The sequence below is a fragment of the Hyperolius riggenbachi genome, chromosome 1 (genome assembly GCF_040937935.1).
Source record: "Hyperolius riggenbachi isolate aHypRig1 chromosome 1, aHypRig1.pri, whole genome shotgun sequence".
Classification (NCBI taxonomy): Eukaryota; Metazoa; Chordata; class Amphibia; order Anura; family Hyperoliidae; genus Hyperolius; species Hyperolius riggenbachi.
In genome coordinates, this window is record NC_090646.1 from 257015220 (window position 1) to 257036679 (window position 21460).

The 21460-nt window shown below is 43.1% G+C and overlaps 1 protein-coding gene across 9 annotated transcripts in view; it reads right to left on the reverse strand.

Annotated features, from left to right (window-relative positions):
- Positions 1 to 21460, reverse strand: part of FAM13A (family with sequence similarity 13 member A) — a 397958-nt gene that overhangs the window by 14798 nt on the left and 361700 nt on the right. For 7 of the 9 annotated variants that reach the window (XM_068233233.1, XM_068233239.1, XM_068233222.1 and 4 more), the window contains 2 exons: positions 11158 to 11253; positions 4191 to 4268 (listed from right to left, as the gene is read on the reverse strand). In XM_068233233.1, coding sequence (XP_068089334.1) covers positions 4191 to 4268; positions 11158 to 11253 — 174 coding nt within the window. The remainder of the gene's footprint in view (positions 1 to 4190; positions 4269 to 11157; positions 11254 to 21460) is intronic. The other 2 variants (XM_068233252.1, XM_068233245.1) reach the window with 1 other exon arrangement.

A 21460-nucleotide genomic window follows, 5' to 3' on the forward strand; every position in this document is an offset into this window, starting at 1 on the left:
AAATTATATATGTACAGCAGACACTATATACTAATGCAACAAAAAATGACAGTATGAAAAATACAGTAAAAACCATACTGCACTTATTTCTATACCCAATGACATAGCATTCATCCTTGGCACTGGATTTGTTCAGTTAATGAGTAAAATTATACGCATGAAAAAAATATATGGAATCATAGTACTGTTGCTTTTATTTCTTTGATACTGGTTAAAAGGCTCTCACTTTTATAACAGTCCACGCCATTGCAGCAATGAATTCTAAAACCTGTAGGCACCTGTAAAACATTCTGTAGATGCCACCATGAAGAAACAGTGGCTACAGAGACAACCTCACTTCTATTATACTGTGGACTGTACTGACCAGGAATTACAGCAACAGATACTTCTCTCCACTGGCTGCCAGATGTCCGGCAGGCTCCAAATTAGCCTTGGTGAACTGTCACAGGTCCTGTGCTCCAAAAGCCTGAATTTCCCATTAATATTTGCTCCTGTCTGCCCACAAACCTCTGCATATTAGTAGAAGCTTCTCAGTGTTGCCTAGAAACATGCACCAGCAAAATCCAGTTGGAAGTAGTAAACTTTCCAAGGCTGAACAATATTTGCCCTTTGTATTTGGTGCACCCATAAATAACTACAGTGTTCTTTGTTCATATCTGCATATTTGTATACGAATGCTTTTCTGTTTGAATAGCTTAGTCAATGTCATTAAGGTTGAAGCATCTTATGGTCAGGGAAAATATGACCTGGAATCTTCAGCAGTTAAACTTAAGCATACTCTGCACAAACGTCCTTAGCATTACCTCACCTAAAACCCCTTTGCAGATCTGCATATACCCACATTGATAATGGTCACCCAAATTAAGAGTAGAGCAGCAGTTACACCCACAAACAAAGCAGGAAAGACGACTCATCCACTAACACCTATCAGAGAGCAGGCTGTTTACAGACACCACGTTTTATATAAGAACTAGATGGCGAGTGGAACTTTTTTTGGCGGTGATACAGTGGGATGCGAAAGTTTTGGCAACCTTGTTAGTCACGATTTTCCTGAATAAATCGTTGGTTGTTATGATAGTTGTTATGATAAAAAATGTCAGTTAAGTATATCATATAGGAGACACACAGGGATATTTGAGAAGTGAAATGACGTTTATTGGAAGCGTGCAATAATTGTTTAAACAAAATTACGTATGTGCATACATTTGGGCACCACAAAAAAAAGAAATTAAATCAATATTTAGTAGATCCTCCTTTTTCAGCCTCTAAACGCTTCCTGTAGGTTCCAATGAGGGTCTGGATTCCAGTTGAAGGTATTTTGGACCATTCCTCTTTACAAAACAGATGTTCATTCAGGTTTGATGGCTTCTGAGCATTGACAGCTCTTTTTAATTCACACCACAGATTTTCACTTGTATTTAAGGTCTGGGTACTGAGATGGCCATTCCAGAACGTTGTAGTTGTTCCTCTGGATTAATGCCTTAGATTGATGTCTTGTTGAAAGATCCAGCCCCAGCGCAGCTTCAGCTTTGTCACCGATTCCTGGACATCGGTCTCCAGAATCTGCTGATACTGAGTGGAATCCATGCGTCTCTCAACTTTGACAAGATTCCCAGTCCCTGCACTAGCCACACAGCCCCACAGCATGATGGAACCACCACCATATTTTACTGTAGGTAGCAAATGTTTTTCTTGGAATGCTGTGCTCTTTTGCCTCCATGCATAACGCCCCTTGTTATGCCCAAATAACTCAATTTTAGTTTTATCAGTCCACAGCATCTTATTACAAAATGAAGCAGGCTTGTCCAAATGTTCTTTAGCATACCTCAAGCGGCTCTGTTTGTGCTGTGGGTGGAGAAAAGGCTTCCTCTGCATCACTCTCGCATACAGCATCTCCTTGTGTAAAGTGCACAGAATAGTTGAACGATGCACAGTGACTCCATCTGCAGCAAGATGATGTTGTAGGTCTTTGGTGCTGGTCTGTAGGTTGACTGACTGTTCTCACCATTTGTCGCTTCTGTCTATCCGAGATTTTTCTTGGTCTGCCACTTCAAGCCTTAACTTGAACTGAGCCTGTGGTCTTCCATTTCCTCAATATGTTCCTATCTGTGGAAACAGACAGCTGAAATCTGAGACAGCTTTCTGTATCCTTGACCTAAACCATGATGATGAACAATCTTTGTCTTCAGGTCATTTGAGAGTTGTATTGAGACCCCCATGTTGCTACTCTTCAGAGAAAATTAAAAGATGAGGGAAACTTACAACTGACCCCCTTAAATATTCTCTTATAACTGGATTCACCTGTGTATTTAGGCCAGGGGTCACTGAGCTTACCAAGCCAAATTTGAGTTCCAATAATTAGTTGTGAAGGTTTTGGAATTAATAAAATGACAACCGTGCCCAAATTTATGCACCTGTCTAATTTTATTTAAACAATTATTGCGCACTTTCTGTAAATCCAATAAACTTAATTTCACTTCTCAAATATCACTGTGCGTGTCTCTTATATAATATATTTAACTGACATTTTTTATCCTAACAACCAATGATGTATACAGGAAAATCATGACAATTAACAAGATTGCCCAAACTTTCACATCCCACTGTATTTACAGCTATAAAGTGAGTGGCAACATTTGAGGGGAGCTGCGTTAGAGAGATGTGACCTATACGTTCATCTCTTATCCATGAGGGCCTGGCCACTGCCGCAGTGTGGAGCTAGTTTCAGCAACGCCTCTCAGTATGCAATATGTGGGGACATAAGACTGTCCATAGACAGCACTGTCTATTGTCCACACACTTCTGAGCTACACAATAGTGCATTCTGACAATGCATTTCTGTGCACAATGCAGTGTTGTCCCATTTAGTGTAATTGAATGGAGTCTGTGCTGGAATGCAGGCGCTTTCTGTTAAACACACGCCACTTCTATTGCACAGGACCATGAGAGATTTCCTGGGCCCTGAAGAAAAAAAAAAAAAGGTATCTGAAGGAATGGGGTGTATGCTAGTAATGCAGAACAAAGTAGGTAACAAATACTCAAGAGAAAGCAAGCTAGCCCCGCTTCATTTACACAATACTTAATTGGTAAATTAGGCTGAGATGTGCATTGTAAGTTTGGTCCAAGGTCTTCAAAAATCTTTAAAAAAAAAGAAAAAAAAGAAAAAAAAAAAAAAAAAAAAACTTAGGATGTGGTCATTTCACTTTTATAAACCTAATGAGTTAGGGCAACAGATGGAATCAGGATATTTTATGTCTGGTAAACAACATGCAATTTCCCACCAGATGGATGAGTTAAATAGATAATTTCCAACAGGTCCGATCTGATTTCCGCTCATTTTTTTCTGATCGATTTAGAGATCACTTCTATACAAATCGATCAGAAAAACTATCGGAAATCAGATCGGACCTATCAGAAATGATCTATTCGACCCTTCTATCAGACCGTAAATTGCATGGTGTGTATGTACCAGGCATAAGTTTGTCTGCTGCTCTCACAACAAAAGTCTTCCTCAATGTTTATGCAGAAGCATGTGTAAATAAGCTAGCATGGAGAAGAACAGATAGAAACCACACTCCCTTCAATGGTTTGCTCAGAAGACAGGTCCTGTTGCTTTATCTTGTCATGTTATGTATTTGTCACAAACATTAGAATTCAAACTTTGAAATATATATGAGACCTGCAAGTCATTTTAAGCAACCAGGGAGCATGTGCTTTCATTGGCTGCAAAAGATGAACGTTCCAGGTAAGGTCAGCATGCTTACATCAGCTAATAAACACCACATGCTCTTTTTTATGATGAACACATAATCATACATGAAGGGAACAGCCTGAAAGGGAAACAGTTTCAGCACCAAATCAATTACATTGTTTAAAGCACTATATCATACAGTTCAGCAAACATCAAAGCAAGATAAAATGGGGAGCAAAATCACAGGAAATAAAGCAGGAAACTGCAAAAACGATCTCAAACTTTGAACACAAATGCCAGCATAATCAGAGAGATGAACAATGTATGGAGCTTGTATACAACTGGCTAGGCTCAAGCAGCTAAGGGAGTTTAGAAGCACTGCAAGGAAATCAAGGCACCGATTACAAGAGCACAGTATTAAGAGGGTTGATTGGTTTGTGGGGGGTTTGATGCAGATTTAGCAGTAATTTGTCATTAGCAGCTGAAGTCTTATGTTTACCTCCTTGAAGAAGGATGCTGTTTCGCCCTCGATTATTGGCTGCAGCAAAGGGCTTCTCCTCTTGCTTGAGGGGGATCCCTGTGATGAGTGTTAACAAGTACATTACACCATGAATCCCTGGCTATGAAAACATGCCCAACTTAACAGCTATAGCAGCTAGTATGCTGAAAAGGCCAGGCAGAAACACTACCCAGACACTACCCCAAGAAGTTACTCCTCCAATACATACTGAAACTATGAAGGAGACGGCATTCACAATATTAAGAGCTAAGACACACATATCTTTCTATGTACAGAATTTGTTTTATCTTGAAATATCCAACGTCCTTCAAGGCAAACAATGACTTTTTTTGTAATTTAAAAGTTAAACTCCACTATTCCTGAGAAAAGGTAATACTTTTAATTCAACTCAATACATTGCAGATATTAATAGCAAGACTTTCATCAGTTTGCTTATATGCAAACAGTTGATATAGTTATAGCACAACATTTATTTTTATTGAGGCTGATGTAGGATTATTGTCCAAGTTTGCTAGCCAGTCAGATTGGTTCAGGGGTGAAAAATGAGTGATTAGGTCCTGCTCTGTGCAACTATTTACTCATGCAGAAATGTTGGGAGGCTTCCAGGCATTCCATACAAAGAAGTGCTGATTTAGCCAGTTTTGGAAATTAATAGTTAAAGTATCTTTCCTTTTTCAGTTGGCAGCTAACAACATTATACACAAGTCTTGTGGGCACTAATGGAGGTTGTAGCGCAAAATCTCACGCTTTCATTTAGCAATGCCACTCGCTTTGCCATTTGCAATGCCACTTTTGTTTGGGTGTGAATGAATACCTGTAAAATAACTCTGTCATGTGTTTTAGTTTTCCATTAAGGAGACTGCAAGGTTATAAAAATAATGCAGGCTATGCTCTTTTAGAAATATTAATGTTCCACTGTGTCCATTAATGCTTGAAAGACCGACAGATTAATCCTAATAATAACTTGGCATCAAAGAGGTCATTTGATTTGTGACAACGACCTGTTAAAACGTCACTCAAAGCATGAGTCAGGGTGAAGGTAAAAGTAATGCACATTCTTCAAGTCTTTCTCCACGTTTCATTTTTAGAAAGCATAAAATGGACAGACTATAGACAGGTACATCCGTTCCCCAATCTTGTTACGTTTAAGGTTTCTCCAAATGATACAATATAAAATAAGAAAAACACTCACTAAAATATAGAGATATCTGTTGTATTTATTCTGTATTTCAGCAGTTATGTATAACACTGAGTGGACAAATTATTAAAGAAAACACACTAACACATTGGTCCTGCTCCAGAATTGATCACAGCCATAATTCTTCTATGCATGGCTTCTACAAGTTGTTTGAATGATTGCACAAGAATACTATCTCATACGGATATAATAATCGCCCTTAGTTGGTTTAAATTGATTGGTGGTTTCTAAACTTTGAATGGATCCATCCACCTCATCCCACAAATGTTCCATGGGTTGAGATCAGGTGATAAACCCAGCCAATAAAGGAAGTGGAACTCGCCATGTTGACTCAACTCATCAGAGACCAATGCAGTATAGTGACGGTGCATTTTGCTGTTGAAATGTGGCCATTGGCATAGAGAAACACTTTATACATAAATTATTATTGATTTATAGAGTGCCAGCATCTTCCGAAAATGGGTGCAAATGGTTGTCAACCATGTTGAGGTAGCCAGTGGTATCAAGAGGTGTTTTCAAGAGTATTACTGGACCAAGTATGTACTAGGAGAACATTTTCCAAGCCAGTGATCCACTGACAGTTGCTTGAATGGCTGTTTGGTAAGATGGATTCATGCTGCTTGCACGGTTATCAGCATGGTGGGGCTCATCAGAACAAGCGACCCTTTTCCATTCATCTGGTGTCCAATTGTGATGCTTTTGGGCCCACAGCTGGTATGCTTCCCTATTTTTCTGTGACAGCAAAGGCACCCTTGATGGCCTTCTGCTGTTAAAACCAATCCAGATCAAGGTCCATCTTATGTGTATGGATATGCTTTCAGTACAACACAGTACAGAGCTGCAATCTGTCATATTACTGCCCTTCTGCTGCTTCAAATGATTCATGCCAGGTGCTTGCTTCCTACTTGATCTACAAGCCTTTTCCATCCACAGCGGCACTTTTCGTTTGAAATTTTTCAGCCCAACTGCTTTTCTCTGAGCTCATAAGATATAATTAGCAGTTTCCATAATACTAGAAACTGCTCTTCTAGCTCCCACAACCATGCCTCGTTCAAGTCATTGAAATCTGTTGTCTTTTCCATGTTCATGCTGACTACATGTCGTTTGAAACCAGATATACCTTTTATATGCTACTTGTTCTATTACATCACATCAAAAAGGGACCCCTCTAAGTTTGAAAGGGGGTGTCTGTAATAATATGACCACTCAGTGTATAATCAGGTTTAAAAAGCTACTACACATCTGCAGATTTAGTACTCCCATCTGGCACAGCACTGAGCTTGAGGACGTCCCAAAGTTAGATAAACAGAGTTGTAGTATTCTCATTTTCACATTAGGTTACTGGTAGGTAGGCCAGTAATTAGCATTTTTGTCTTCTTTTGGAAACTCCAGAAGTGGAATCCTACCAATAGAAAGCTTCCCTATTTCAATGTTTCTAAGAAATCTCACAATCTTCAACAGCAATCCAGCAGGTAATGCGAGACGTATTCATAGTGACCACGGTAGGTGGGCATTGACCTCTTCCTTTGAGTGTCGGTCAATACAAGAGGCCTTCTAAATGCTTTTGATCTCCATCATAAAAAATATCTGTAATCCATTGATTCTGCTATTCTAAAAATAATAAGAATATAGCATTCACTGTGGAGAAAAGATGTGACACCTGAAAGCCAAATAAAATGATCTCTCTAGTGGGTATGTCCACAGTATATGCTTGGATTACTAAATACTTCATTGTGATAGCAATTCATTGTCTCATTCATTATTGTATATGCTGTACACACGATTGAAAACTAGCCTGGTTAAAGGATGGCAGAAATGCCACTGACTGCTGTCATTCTTCAACGCATCCCAGGACCCAACGTAATATTCTTTTCAAATCAGCCCACAGCTAGAGCATATGCAGCACAGTACACATTTTATCAACAGAAAAAGTCAAATATAGTTTTGTAATCAATAAGTCTTCCAGCGGTAACAAGAACTTCTTACCCTACAGGGAAGCACTTTGCAATACAAGCATTGCATCGAAGGTACTGCTTTGTAAAGTGATGCGTATGACCACCCTCAGATAAAGGGCTGTATTTCTCGTATGTATAGCTAGCTGTACAACAGATCTGCATTCCATCTAAGCATTTGGGTCTTGTTGCACTTAGAGAAAACCTGAAGATATCGTTTTATAGTGGTTTCCTTAATTTTCAAATTTGCCAATTACCCGACTGACATGCTGAACTTGTAGCTTCAATATTTTGCGTTACACCTGGAATAGGCATGCAACAAGCGGAGTTAGTGGGGCATTGAAACACTTGGTAGGCATTTCTAATCCTCTGTTTAACAAATTCTTAGTCAGTACAACTCCTGACTGCTAAACTTACGCAAGTATGCTTGTTGCAGGAATAAGATTCCGGAACTACCGAACTAAAGGATATGCTTAGCAACCTACTATTTATACATATGGAATTTTCCAATGAAACAAGGTATAGTTTATAAAATAAAAAGGAATTGGCATAACATATTAAGATAATTTCATAATAGAGTCATAGTGGAGTTCAGATAACTCTGTGGGCATCCTGAATACTTTATTTACTGAAGAACATTATGAAGGACATCTTTGTAGTTACATAATTAGTTTGGTCAAGACCAACCAGGAGCATATATCTAATGATGCAGCAAAGCTGCAATTCTGTATCTGGTAAATTGAATAATAAACAATTAACTTAATGAGATTTTTGTTTTAGCTTTTGCTTGGAAACATTACTTTGTCCTTGAAGAATGCAGGATTTATTGCCTTCTTTATGTCTAGCATACCTCTGCATTAATACCAACATTATATTAGGACTATGGCTTTTAAATCCACTTCACGTTCAGGTATTGCTTATGGATCGCACAGCCCGTGCACAAGCTCACATACTGCTTTTTGCTCCTGAATCCTCCTTCAGGTTCCCTCTACAGTAATATTGTAGCCCACACCAGGTACCTGTGTTAAGGTGGGATTTAGGAGAAGCAGCAGAGTTCCTGGACTAGCTGTGTGATAAGTAAGCCTTAGTAGTCTATGTGGTATTAAGATATATACACATGCTGGATAAATGTTGCTCAAATGATCTTTTCACATTTTCTTCAGGCACAGTTCATTCACAATCACTGTATAGGTATGCTCCTCGGGACTCTACCGAGAAGCACGTGCAGGGAAGGTGGGGGGGGGGGGGGGTTAACAACATAATGAGCGGGAGGCATCCTACCGCAGGAAAGTACGTTGGCAGAAGAGGAAGTCCAACTCTGAAGGACCCCTATACCTGCATTAGACTGTCACCCAGAAGTTCATGAACAATTCTTTTGAGGAAATTTTTTTTTTCTAGCATGTGTATGTAGCTTTGATATACAGAGCGGTAAGCAAAAGGGGCACACACAAGCTTTACAGACAAGATTCTGCTGTATACAAATCCAGTATTTTCTTACAGGAAAAAGCAAAACTAAGAAGTGTGTACAACAATAATCTAAATGTAATCTACACAAAGCAGTTGCTTCTAGCTACAGAGAAGAATGCAAGATAGCATTTCAGTTAAAGCCCAAGTTTGGCAGAAAGAAAACAATGTTGCTCACCCGGGGCTTCATCCAGGCCCTGGCAGCTGATTTGTCATTCACCACAGCTCTGGTGTCCTCGCCATGTCGGCATTTACTGCTCCTGCGTGAGCTCGGTCGCACTGCTCACGCGGCCGGGAGCGTTCTGGGCAGGCGGCACAACTACTGCACCTGTGCAAAGCACTCCAGGCCACGTGAGTGTGGCCACGTGCAGAAGATGCTGACTTGGCGAGGTCGGCATCTCCAACGGAACGGATCCCGGAACACCTGAGTTGCGGCGAGGGACATATTGTCTGCCAGGGGCTGGATGTTGCCCCGGGTAAATAGATTTTTCCTCGGACTTTCCCTTTAAGGTTCTCCCAATATCTGTTCATCTGGAAACCAGACTTCAAACCTCCAGATTTGCGACACCACAAATTAGTAACTCCTGAAATCACAACTGTGATGGCAGATTTAAAAGACAAAGACAAACACTTATATAGCGCTTTTCTCCTGGCGGACTCAAAGCACCAGAGCTGCAGCCACTAGGACGCACTCTATAGGCAGTAGCAGTGTTAGGGAGACTTGCCTAAGGTCTCCTGCTGAATAGGTGCTGGCTTACTGAAGAGGCAGAGCCGAGATTCGAACCCTGGTCTCCCATGTCAGAGGCAGAGCCCTTAACCATTACACTATCCAGCCACTTCACACTATCCAGCCACTTAGATTTACAGCTGTTACACTGAGAGCTCAGTACCTGAAAAGCAATGGGTGGTTACTCATTGCCCCCAGCTCAACATCTCCACTTAGAGACAAATGTTGTAACTCAAGTGTTTCCCAACCCTGATCTCAAGGCTCTTCAACGGTGCTAATTTTATAGAAATCCACACAGGTAGTTAATAAGCTCTGCTGAGAAACTAATTACCTCACCTGTGCATGTTTGTGGTTTCCTGCAAAACATGTACTGTTGTTGGTGGGCCTTGAGGACAGGGTTGGGGAACTATGTTGTAACTAACCTAGTGCACCAGCCCAAAACTCTTACCTATTCACACCTGAAGCAGATGCAAGGAGAGTATAATGGCTAAACATACACCCTTTCCCTTAGGTGATATAGATTGAACTGAGAGCAGGTATTATGATCATGTGACCAAGCTGAAAAAAGGTGATGCAAAAGAGTTGCCAGGATTTGGGGAATACAACTGGAAATTGTCAAAAACCAAACAGTTTTTTTTTTTATTATTCTTATATGGAGGTTCTCTCTACTGCCAAACACCCCCAAAATAGTCATGTTTTAATATGGAAAAGAATGTGAAAACCATTCTGTTTTTATACAGGGAGTCAATCATAAGATTAGCAGGAAATAGAAGAAAAATGCTGCCTGTATCTCTTTTGCTGCTATATTACACACTTTAGCCATGAATACTTAAAGGGACTCCGAGCTCAGAAAAAAAAAGGAAAGTTGTACTCACCAGGGGCTTTCTCCAGCCCAGTGCTGGTCGGGAGGTCCCACGCCGGCGTCCTGGCTCCTCTCCTTCTCCCCGCTCCGGAATGGCTGACAGGCCGCAGCCCGGGCGACACTCGGTAGAGTGTCGGGCTGCAGCTTCTGCGTATGACGCGGATTACGTCACACGCCGGCCGCCTCGCGTCATCACGGCGGCCGGCGTGAAAGTACTGCGCATGCGTGCTTTAATCGCGCATGCGCAGTACTTTCATGCCGGCCGCCGTGATGACGCGAGGCGGCCGGCGTGTGACGTAATCCGCGTCATACGCAGAAGCTGCAGCCCGACACTCTACCGAGTGTCGCCCGGGCTGCGGCCTGTCAGCCATTCCGGAGCGGGGAGAAGGAGAGGAGCCAGGACGCCGGCGTGGGACCTCCCGACCAGCACTGGGCTGGAGAAAGCCCCTGGTGAGTACAACTTTCCTTTTTTTCTGAGCTCGGAGTCCCTTTAATATTCAGAAACATACCTTCCTGAAGAATATTAGGTTTTTGAGCAGAAAAAGGCATTATTTTTTCTAATGGTCATCTGAACTTGCTTACATTTGCCAACTAGTTGTGCTGTGTCACCCTAACTAATAAAAATGTTTACTACCTTTACCTACTATGCTGTAGCTGCCCACAATGTTAAACACCTTACATGGGAAAGAAACTTCCATAATAAAAAGCTATATGAATAGCATGTAAAAAGTAGTATGACTTACAATAACTGGTATGGTGTTTGCGCGGTAAAGGATCTGCTTGAACAGCCTGTATCGGTCGTACAGCGGTTTCATCACGTGTCTCTCACCCTTTGTTACCTGGAAAAGTTAAGATAATTGCTGTAATGTTGCAGGTCTGAACATTTCTGCTTATTTATGTAATGTAATCATTAATATCTGAATTTCTGAGCTAGACATAAGCAAATGTAGATTCAGCAATGTAAAACTGCTGCATGGAGACTAACCAAGGGTGAATAACCTACTTTAGAGCTTTCTATAGAACCATGGGTCCCAGCATAGGCTTGTGAAATATGGATAGTTTTAACACACATACACACACACACACACACACACACACCTCCTGGATGACGGTTAATATAGCAAAATGCTACGTTTATAATACCTCAATAGTAAACATGGTCAATGAGCAAATAATTCCAACTAGCAAGCAAGCTTGAATACAAATTGTATGCAGTTTGGAGTTGGGCCACTAATATGCACTTCCTTGCATTGAATGCACATGTGGTGCAGAAATACTTGCATCTCATTTTCCACCACTACTCCATAGACCTTCTTGTAAACAGCAGAAAAAAAACAAAACAAAACACTATGAGCCTTCATGTGCCCAGTATGATAGAAATGTAGGGGTTCATGGGACACGTTGTGTGATTTCTAGGTTGTTCTTTGTAATAGCCAATCAGCGTTGTGCAAGAGATACAGAATTTAGTCTCCTATTTGGACAATTTTTTTTCCTAAATTATGCAACACTATTATAGAGGTGTTCCCTACTTTCTTTTTCTATAGTGGGCAAGTGGATATGCTATTGGCATTGCTTTCCCTGCACCATAGCCTTCGGATGTCTATACTAAGGGTGCATAAACACTCATCAGACCATAGTCTTTGGAAAATAAAGATCACAGACCAATTTTACCCCCTTCCATGTAGTATGAGAGCCATACCTACACAGTCTATTCCAGGGGTCTAGTCCTGGGAAAAGAAGTGAGTGGACTCACCTGGAGAACCTCTGCGCGGCGCGCCAAAAAATGGGCGTGATCAAGCACACCGTGGGCGTGGTCATGGGTGGGGCCAAATATACATGACCTTAGCAGTGATGTAAAAGGTCTGCCAAGGAAGTTTGAGCTCTGCCGTAGTGTATCCCCCAAAAATTGATGTAATCTGACAGCATTTCACCAAAAAGACACAATCTGGTAGAAGTTCCTCCAAAATACAGATAATATGGAAGTGGTTCCCCCAAAATAGACAATGTGGCAGCAGCAGTTCCACCAACATACACATAATTTGGAAGCAGTTCCCCAAAATACGCGAAACCTGACAGCGGATCACCCAAAATACACGTAACACCCAAAAGACATAATCTGGCAGTAGTGGTCCCCCAAACATACACAATCTGGCAGCAGTTCCCCAAAATACACGTAATCTGGCAGCAGCCGTTCCCCTAACATACACATAATCTGGCAGCTGTTCCCCAAAATACATAACAGCGATTCCACAAAAATGCAGATAATCTGACAGCAGTTCCCCCAAAATAGATACCCCCAGGTAGCCAGGTCTATAGGTGTCCAGAGTATAAGTAGCCATGAGTATAGTAATCCCCAGTATATGTAGCCAGTGGGATATGTCCCCAGTATATGTAGGCAGGGGAATATGTCCCCAGTATATGTAGGCAGGGGTATATGTCCCCAGTATATGTAGGCAGGGGTATATGTCCCCAGTATATGTAGGCAGGGGTATATGTCCCCAGTATATGTAGGCAGGGGTATATGTACCCAGTATATGTAGGCAGGGGTATATGTCCCCAGTATATGTAGCCAGTGGGATATGTCCCCAGTATATGTAGGCAGGGGTATATGTCCCCAGTATATGTAGGCAGGGGTATATGTCCCCAGTATATGTAGGCAGGGGTATATGTCCCCAGTATATGTAGGCAGGGGTATATGTCCCCAGTATATGTAGGCAGGGGTATATGTCCCCAGTATATGTAGGCAGGGGTATATGTAGGCAGGTGTATATGTCCCCAGTATATGTAGGCAGGGGTATATTTGCTCAGTATATGTAGGCAGGTGTATATGTCCCCAGTATATGTAGGCAGGTGTGTATGTCCCCAGTATATGTAGGCAGGGGTATATGTCCCCAGTATATGTAGCCAGTGGGATATGTCCCCAGTATATGTAGGCAGGGGAATATGTCCCCAGTATATGTAGGCAGGGGTATATGTCCCCAGTATATGTAGGCAGGGGTATATGTCCCCAGTATATGTAGGCAGGGGTATATGTACCCAGTATATGTAGGCAAGGGTATATGTCCCCAGTATATGTAGCCAGTGGGATATGTCCCCAGTATATGTAGGCAGGGGTATATGTCCCCAGTATATGTAGGCAGGGGTATATGTCCCCAGTATATGTAGGCAGGGGTATATGTCCCCAGTATATGTAGGCAGGGGTATATGTCCCCAGTATATGTAGGCAGGGGTATATGTAGGCAGGTGTATATGTCCCCAGTATATGTAGGCAGGGGTATATTTGCTCAGTATATGTAGGCAGGTGTATATGTCCCCAGTATATGTAGGCAGTTGTATATGTCCCCAGTATATGTAGGCAGGTGTGTATGTCCCCAGTATATGTAGGCAGGGGTATATGTCCCCAGTATATGTAGGCAGGGGTATATGTCCCCAGTATATGTAGGCAGGTGTATATGTCCCCAGTATATGTAGGCAGGGGTATATATGCCCAGTATATGTAGGCAGGGGTATATGTCCCCAGTATAAGTAGGCAGGTGTATAGGTCCCCAGTATATGTAGGCAGGTGTATAGGTCCCCAGTATATGTAGGCAGGGGTATATGTCCCAGTATATGTAGGCAGGTGTATATGTCCCCAGTATATGTAGGCAGGTGTATATGTCCCCAGTATATGTAGGCAGGTGTATATGGCCCCAGTATATGTAGGCAGGTGTATATGGCCCCAGTATATGTAGGCAGGTGTATATGTGCCCAGGTAGCCAGGTGTGCCCCCAGCCCCACACCCGGAGGGAGCAGAGCAGGGAAGGCGAGCTATAGGGACAGCGGGGATGGGCGGACATCTCCCCCCCCCATCCCTCACTTTTGTGCTCCCCTTCCTGCCTCTCTCCCCTCCAGCGTTTTTAAGTGTCGGGCCGGCAGCGAAAGTGGGCGGAGACTTCCTGCGTTCCAGTCGCATGGGACGCTCCGCTCTGTGTGCGGCTGGAAGACCAGACTAGCCGCACACAGAGCGGAGCGTCCCATGCGACTGGAACGCAGGAAGTCTCCGCCCACTTTCGCCGCCGGCCCGACACTTAAAAACGCTGGAGGGGAGAGAGGCAGGAAGGGGAGCACAAAGGTGAGGGATGGGGGGGGGGGCTGGGGGAGATGTCCGCCCATCCCCGCTGTCCCTATAGCTCGCCTTCCCTGCTCTGCCCCCCTCCACACAAGCCAGGGTGAACGGCGTTCACTTTGAAGAAAAAGTGGGTGGACGCCGTTCACCCGCGTTCACGCAGGACTCGACCCCTGGTCTATTCTATGGAGCTGAACTCCCCATCACATAGAAATCTTTGCCAGATGCTGCACACAAAGATGCTGTACACATTCAAAAGATCAGTATCTGCAAAAGATCTGTTCCTGCAAAATGCATTCATAGTCTATGATATCTGCAGATCCTCATACACACCTTGTTTAAAGAGAACCCGAGGTGTGTTTAAAGAATGTTATCTGCATACAGAGGCTGGATCTGCCTATACAGCTCAGCCTCTGTTGCTATCCCAAACCCCCCTAAGGTCCCCATGCACTCTGCAATCCCTCATAAATCACAGCCGTGCTGTGAGGCTGTGTTTACATCTGTAGTGTCAGTCTCAGCTGCTCCCCCGCCTCCTGCATAGCTCCGGTCCCTGCCCCCGTCCCTTCCCTCCAATCAGCAGGGAGGGAAGGGACGCAGGCAGGGACCGGAGTTCTGCAGGAGGCGGGGAAAGCAGCAGACTGACACTATAGAGATAAACACAGCCAGCTCTGACAAGCTGTTTGTCAGCAGCGTGGTTGGATTTATGAGGGATTGCAGAGTGCAGGGGGACCTTAGGGGGGTTTGAGATAGCAACAGAGGCTGGGCTGTATAGGCAGATCCAGCCTCTGTATGCAGATAACATTCTTCAAACCCACCTCGGGTTCTCTTTAACAGACATTCATCTGCAGGTCAGATCCACCTGGATGGATCTTCAGATCTGCAGATGATTGTCTAATCTGCAGATGATTGTCTGTTCACCTTCCTGGCGGTAAAGCCGCGCAGGAGGATTTTTCAGGCCCTGCTGGGCCTATTTGCATAATTTTTTTTTGCAACACGCAGCTAGTACTTTGCTAGCTGCGTGTGCACTTCGATTAGCCGCCGTGCCCCCCCCCCCCCCCCCCGTATGCTGCCTGGCCAATCAGTGCCAGGCAGCGCTGAGGGGTGGATCGGGACTCCCAATGACGTCACGACGTCGGTAAAGTCATCCTGCCCGTCGCCATGGCGATGGGGGAAGCCCTCCGGCTCCAGGAAATCCCGTTCTTTGAGCGGGATTTCCTGATCGAAGCGGGTGGGGGGATGCCGCTGCACACAAAGATGCTGTACACATTCAAAAGATAAGTATCTGCAAAAGATCTGTTCCTGCAAAAGATCCGTTCCTGCAAAAAAACAAAATAAAAAAAAAAAAAAAAAAAAAAAAAACTGCTGCGCTGCCCCCTGGCGGTTTTTAATAGACCGCAAGAAGGGTTAAATAAGGTGTGTATGAGGATCTGCAGATATCAGACTATGAATGCATTTTGCAGGAACGAATCTTTGGCAGGAACAGATCTTTTGCAGATACTTATCTTTTGAATGTGTACAGCATCTTTGTGTGCAGCATCTTGCAAAGATTTCTATGTGATGGGGAGTTCAGCTCAATAGAATAGACTGTGTAGGTATGGCTCTTATACTATATGGAAGGGGTAAAATTGGTCTGATCTTGCCATTTCCAAAGACTATGGTCTGATGTGTGTATGCACCCTAAGGGTCTTTGTGATATCTTTTCATATGCATCCAGTTATTGGTGATTCTACCTATGGTGATTTGGAACTTTTTTCCCCATGGAGTTTAATTATGCGTGGGATTTCTATTTCTTCATGAACATTCTTTGCGCTTTATATTCACTCCTGTTTTTTCTTTATTTTTGCTCTTTATGTGGCAAGGTTTTTGGAATACCTGTCTAATTCCTAACCTTGAGTTTCCCATTCGTCTATTGGAATAAACATAATACTTTTCCCCACCCATACAATGCCTATTGGCTAATTTCAAATGAAGTGTATGTAAATAGATGTTATAAAAGGCATTGTCGCCATGATGGATTTTGTATTATTGACTTGATAAAACGGAGGGCGGATCTCCGTGAAACGCGTTGTCTACCTTTTAATAAATTTTAACTTTATTCCCACCCTGCGCATTTATTGCTGCCGTCCGCAGCGATCCCCTTGCTTTTGATCCTCCACAGACACCATAATGACGTCCGGGCGCCGCTTGTGCATTGGTTTGTTAGTACACAAATAGATAACTGCGCTGATAATCAAATACATGGGGTTTCACTGGTGGTGCACTGCTCCACATAAACCAGTTCCAATATTCAAACAACAGCTGCGCACATAAATACTGCTAGACAAGTGTCTCTCCTTTCATGAGAATCAATCTCATAAATCAGACAGTTCAGAGTTCTTTCTATGTTTCAACCAGTGCACAGTGACCAATTCTGCAAGATTTCACCTCCACCACACCCCAAGCAGTGGGAACTCACTGCATACAAATTACTCTCTATTAGATGGGTCTCCAGTGCTTATGGGGTCATCTGGCCGCCCCCTGCCACTCAAGGAATCTCTTCCACTGTTATCACCTGTTGTTGCTTATGATGAGTCGCTATAGGCGACGAAACCGGTAAAGCGCACACGGCCGGCAAACGTGGGGCAGAACGAAGGGAAAGACTGGAGATGCCAGAGGGAGGTGACAGAACCAGCGCAGCTAAGCCGACCCGGCAGCCCACGATTGGGGTAGAGCCCATAAAAACTCAGTGCCTCAAACAACGGACACGTTTGTAAATTTGCATTTCTTTTAAAATTAAAGCGTTTTTACAATTTTACGCTATGGGAGCTCTGGTTATATTTTTTTGAGGTTTATTGATCCTGCAGCAAGGTGACAACAGTGGAAGATATTCCTTGAGTGGCAGGGGGCGGCCAGATGACCCCATAAGCACTGGAGACCCATCTAATAGAGGGTCATTTGTATGCGGTGAGTTCCCACTGCTTGAGGTGTGGTGGAGGTGAAATCTCGCAGAATTGGTCACTGTGCCCTGGTTGAAACATAGGAAGAACTCTGAATTGTCTGATTTATGAGATTGATTCTCATGAAAAGGAGAGACACTTGTCTAGCAGTATTTAAGTGCGCAGCTGTTTGAATATTGGTTTGTTAGTGACAAGTGGGCGGCCTTGTTTCCATGACGGCGTCGCAAGACACTGAATGACGTGTAGCTTGTTGCCGACTGCTGCACTGGGAGCTCGGTCCCCGGCTGCAATAAGAGAGAAACGGGCGCTATCTGGCTGGGCATTTCTGTCAGCCGCATCGTTATCAGGCAAGACCTGCCTAGGCAGGGTGTGCTTTGCCATCTTAGCAAGAAACTCAGAGCGCCCCTTTTCTTTAGGATTGGCTTCAGGATATACACAGACAAAATGGAAAATCCAAAGGCTTTTCTCTCTTTTTTTTTTTTTTTTTTTTTTTACTATAGAAAAAACAAAATGTGATCAGTGCAATACAAATGCAGTAAAAACAGAGGCGCCAGCAGAATAAAACAAGAACCGTTTAAAAACAATAAATACAAGGGGGTAAGGGTGGACTTACCTCCCCAAATTCCAAACACAACCACTGTGATCAGTATGCAAAAACATTTAATCTGTACTCCAAGTAAAACTTGGAGTACAGATTAAATGTTTTTTGCATACTGATCACAGTGGTTGTGTTTGGAGTTAGGGGTGGTAGGTCCACCCTTACCACCTTGTTTTTAAACGGTTCTTGTTTTATTCTGCTGGCGCCTCTGTATTTATTGCATATTGTTATCCACCTGGTGGATGGGTGTGAACACCCCTTTTTTTTCCTGCTACGGAGAGCGACTTCTTAGCCTGAGTGGGGACAGGCCTAATATCCCCATATGCGCATAAAGTGGTTGCCTGTATCCCGGCAACCCGTGTTTGTGAGTATATCTCTATCTATTTATCATATCCCCATCTTATATCATCAATAATACACTATTGGGGGCTCCCGTCTCTAATTTTTTGACTCCTTACACAGTGCAATACAAATGCTATACAAGTAGAGCAAGTATTTATCTACATACATATGTAGTGGTTGTTGTTTTTTCTGAGATAGCATGGCTGACAGCTCCACTTTCAAGTGCATTTCTTGAAGGAGATATGCCGGATTTTAAGGAAGATTATGTACAAGTCCCGTATGGTACACCAATGAAACCGCACTTCGCACGCTCCCACACATCATTTGAGTGCTGCCTAACTTCGCTTGCAGAATCTAAATACTAAAACGTTGCATTTCTAAGCATCTTTTTACACAAAGTATATTGAGTATTGTATTCTGCTATATTACATGAATGACGATAGAATAACAAAATGCTCTGTATATTTGTCCATTAAAATATGGGTAAAAATCATCCAGGAGTAACTTTATTTTTTCAAAAATACCGATCTATCTATTTTGTAAGTTAAACTTTGGAATGAAATAGCCCAAGTATACGCCAGAAGTGCAACAAGCACAAAATGTTAGAAAATCGATAACTACCATCTGATATCTGTGGGCAAGAACTAGATATCTTCCAAATAGCAACCAGCACTAAACAAGGAAAAATACTCATATTGTTGGAATAAATAGATTCAGTTATTCTAGATGATCACTCCACAGGCCTATGCTGGACAAAAGGAAAAGCAATGCAAACAGATACTGCAAAGGTCAATACTCTCAGCATCTAGGTAAAGTAATCTGCACTGGTTTATTAAAATCGAAAGAAAGCAAAAAAGCTTGTCACTCATAATGGGCTCCAATCTAATAGGCTTACAGTACTTTATACTCTTTAGCCTCCTGATTTTTGGCTTGGCTAACTTTAATAAATTGCTCTCAAGCAGCCAGTACTTTTCCACAAACTACCAGTGCCAAGAACAAAGTGGTTTTAATTAAAATTTACGGTAAGTAAAAAACATTGATGTGAACTGACTCAAATACCAGTCCTGCTAACAGGAAGCTAAAACATAACCAACAGGATGACACTTCATGAGGAATTCAGCCTTTTTTCTCCCCTTCAAATTTTACTTACACTATGATGTACCAATGTTGCTACTTGCTATAGAGGTAAAGAAGTGTAAACAGTTCTGATGTCTACTTTTTACACACAGATTCCTACAGACTTTAGCTGCACACACACACACACTGCATAACAGCTGCAACCAACAGTCTGATGCAGTGGGTTGCAAAAGTATTCGGGCCCCTTGAAGTTTTCCACATTTTGTCACATTACTGCCACAAACATGCATCAATTTTATTGGAATTCCACATGAAAGACCAATACAAAGTGGTGTACATGTGAGAAGTGGATCGAAAATCATACATCATTCCAAACATTTTTTACAAATAAATAACTGCAAAGTGGGGTGTGCGTAATTATTCGGCCCCCTGAGTCAATACTTTGTAGAACCACCTTTTGCTGCAATTACAGCTGCCAGTCTTTTAGGGTATGTCTCTACCAGCTTTGCACATCTAGAGACTGAAATCATTGCCTATTCTTCTTTGCAAAACTGCTCCAGCTCAGTCAGATTAGATGGACAGTGTTTGTGAACAGCAGTTTTCAGATCTTGCCACAGATTCTCGATTGGATTTAGATCTGGACTTTGACTGGGCCATTCTAACACATGGATATGTTTTGTTTTAAACCATTCCATTGTTGCCCTGGCTTTATGTTTAGGGTCATTGTCCTGCTGGAAAGTGAACCTCCGCCCCAGTCTCAAGTCTTTTGCAGTCTCCAAGAGGTTTTCTTCCAAGTTTGCCCTGTATTTCGCTCCATCCATCTTCCCATCAACTCTGACCAGCTTCCCTGTCCCTGCTGAAGAGATGCACCCCCCGAGCATGATGCTGCCACCACCATATTTGACAGTGGGATGGTGTGTTCAGAGTGATGTGCAGGGTTAGTTTTCTGCCACACATAGCGTTTTGCATTTTGGCCAAAAAGTTCCATTTTGGTCTCATCTGACCAGAGCACCTTCTTCCACATGGTTGCTGTGTCCCCCACATGGCTTGTGGCAAACTGCAAACAGGACTTCTTATGCTTTCTGTTAATGCCTTTCTTCTTGCCACTCTTCCATAAAGGCCAACTTTGTACAGTGCATGACTAATAGTTGTCCTATGGACAGAGTCTCCCACCTGATCTGTAGATCTCTGCAGCTCGTGCAGTCACCATGGGCCTCTTGACTGCATTTCTGATCAGTGCTCTCCTTGTTCGGCCTGTGAGTTTAGATCAGGGGTGCCCACACTTTTTCGGCTCGCGAGCTACTTTGAAATTTACAGAGCCTGAGAGATCTACCAACATATCTCTCCCCGCAAATTGCGCCCCCCCCCCCCCCCCCGAATCGCAGCAGAATTGGGCAGCTGCAGAATCCCAACCAAGTCAGTAAGTCAGAATCAGAATCACTTTATTTCGCCAAGTACAGCAAAGCTGTAATCGGAATTAGTTGTGGTTCACATGGCATAGGCAGGAGTATAAGACAATTTACAATGCGTACAATTTAAAATGCAGAATCAGTTCATATCGTCCATTTCACTGCTGTGCAAAATACAGCCCAGTAAATAATAGTAATAATGATATTAGTAATAATAATAATAGGGGGGCAGGTAGTGGCCCCGAGTCTATCTGGATAGGCCAGGCAGGCAACAGCGGGGACCGGTTTGATCGATCCAGCTAGAGCGCAATGGTATGCGAGCCCGTCAGGGGGAGGTTGGAGTTCAGTAACCGGACAGCTTGAGGGAAGAAGGTATTCTTCCGCCTAGTGGTTTTGGATGGTATGGTCCTGTAGCGACGGCCCAGCGGGAGGAGCTTGAAGTAGTGGCTGCCTGGGTGAGAGGGGTCACGGGAGATCATGGTGGCCCTCTTCCTCATCCTGGCGGAGTGGAGGAGATCGAGACATGGAAGAGGAGATCCGATCTTCTCCGCGTCCGTTATGACTCTCTGAAGTTTGTGT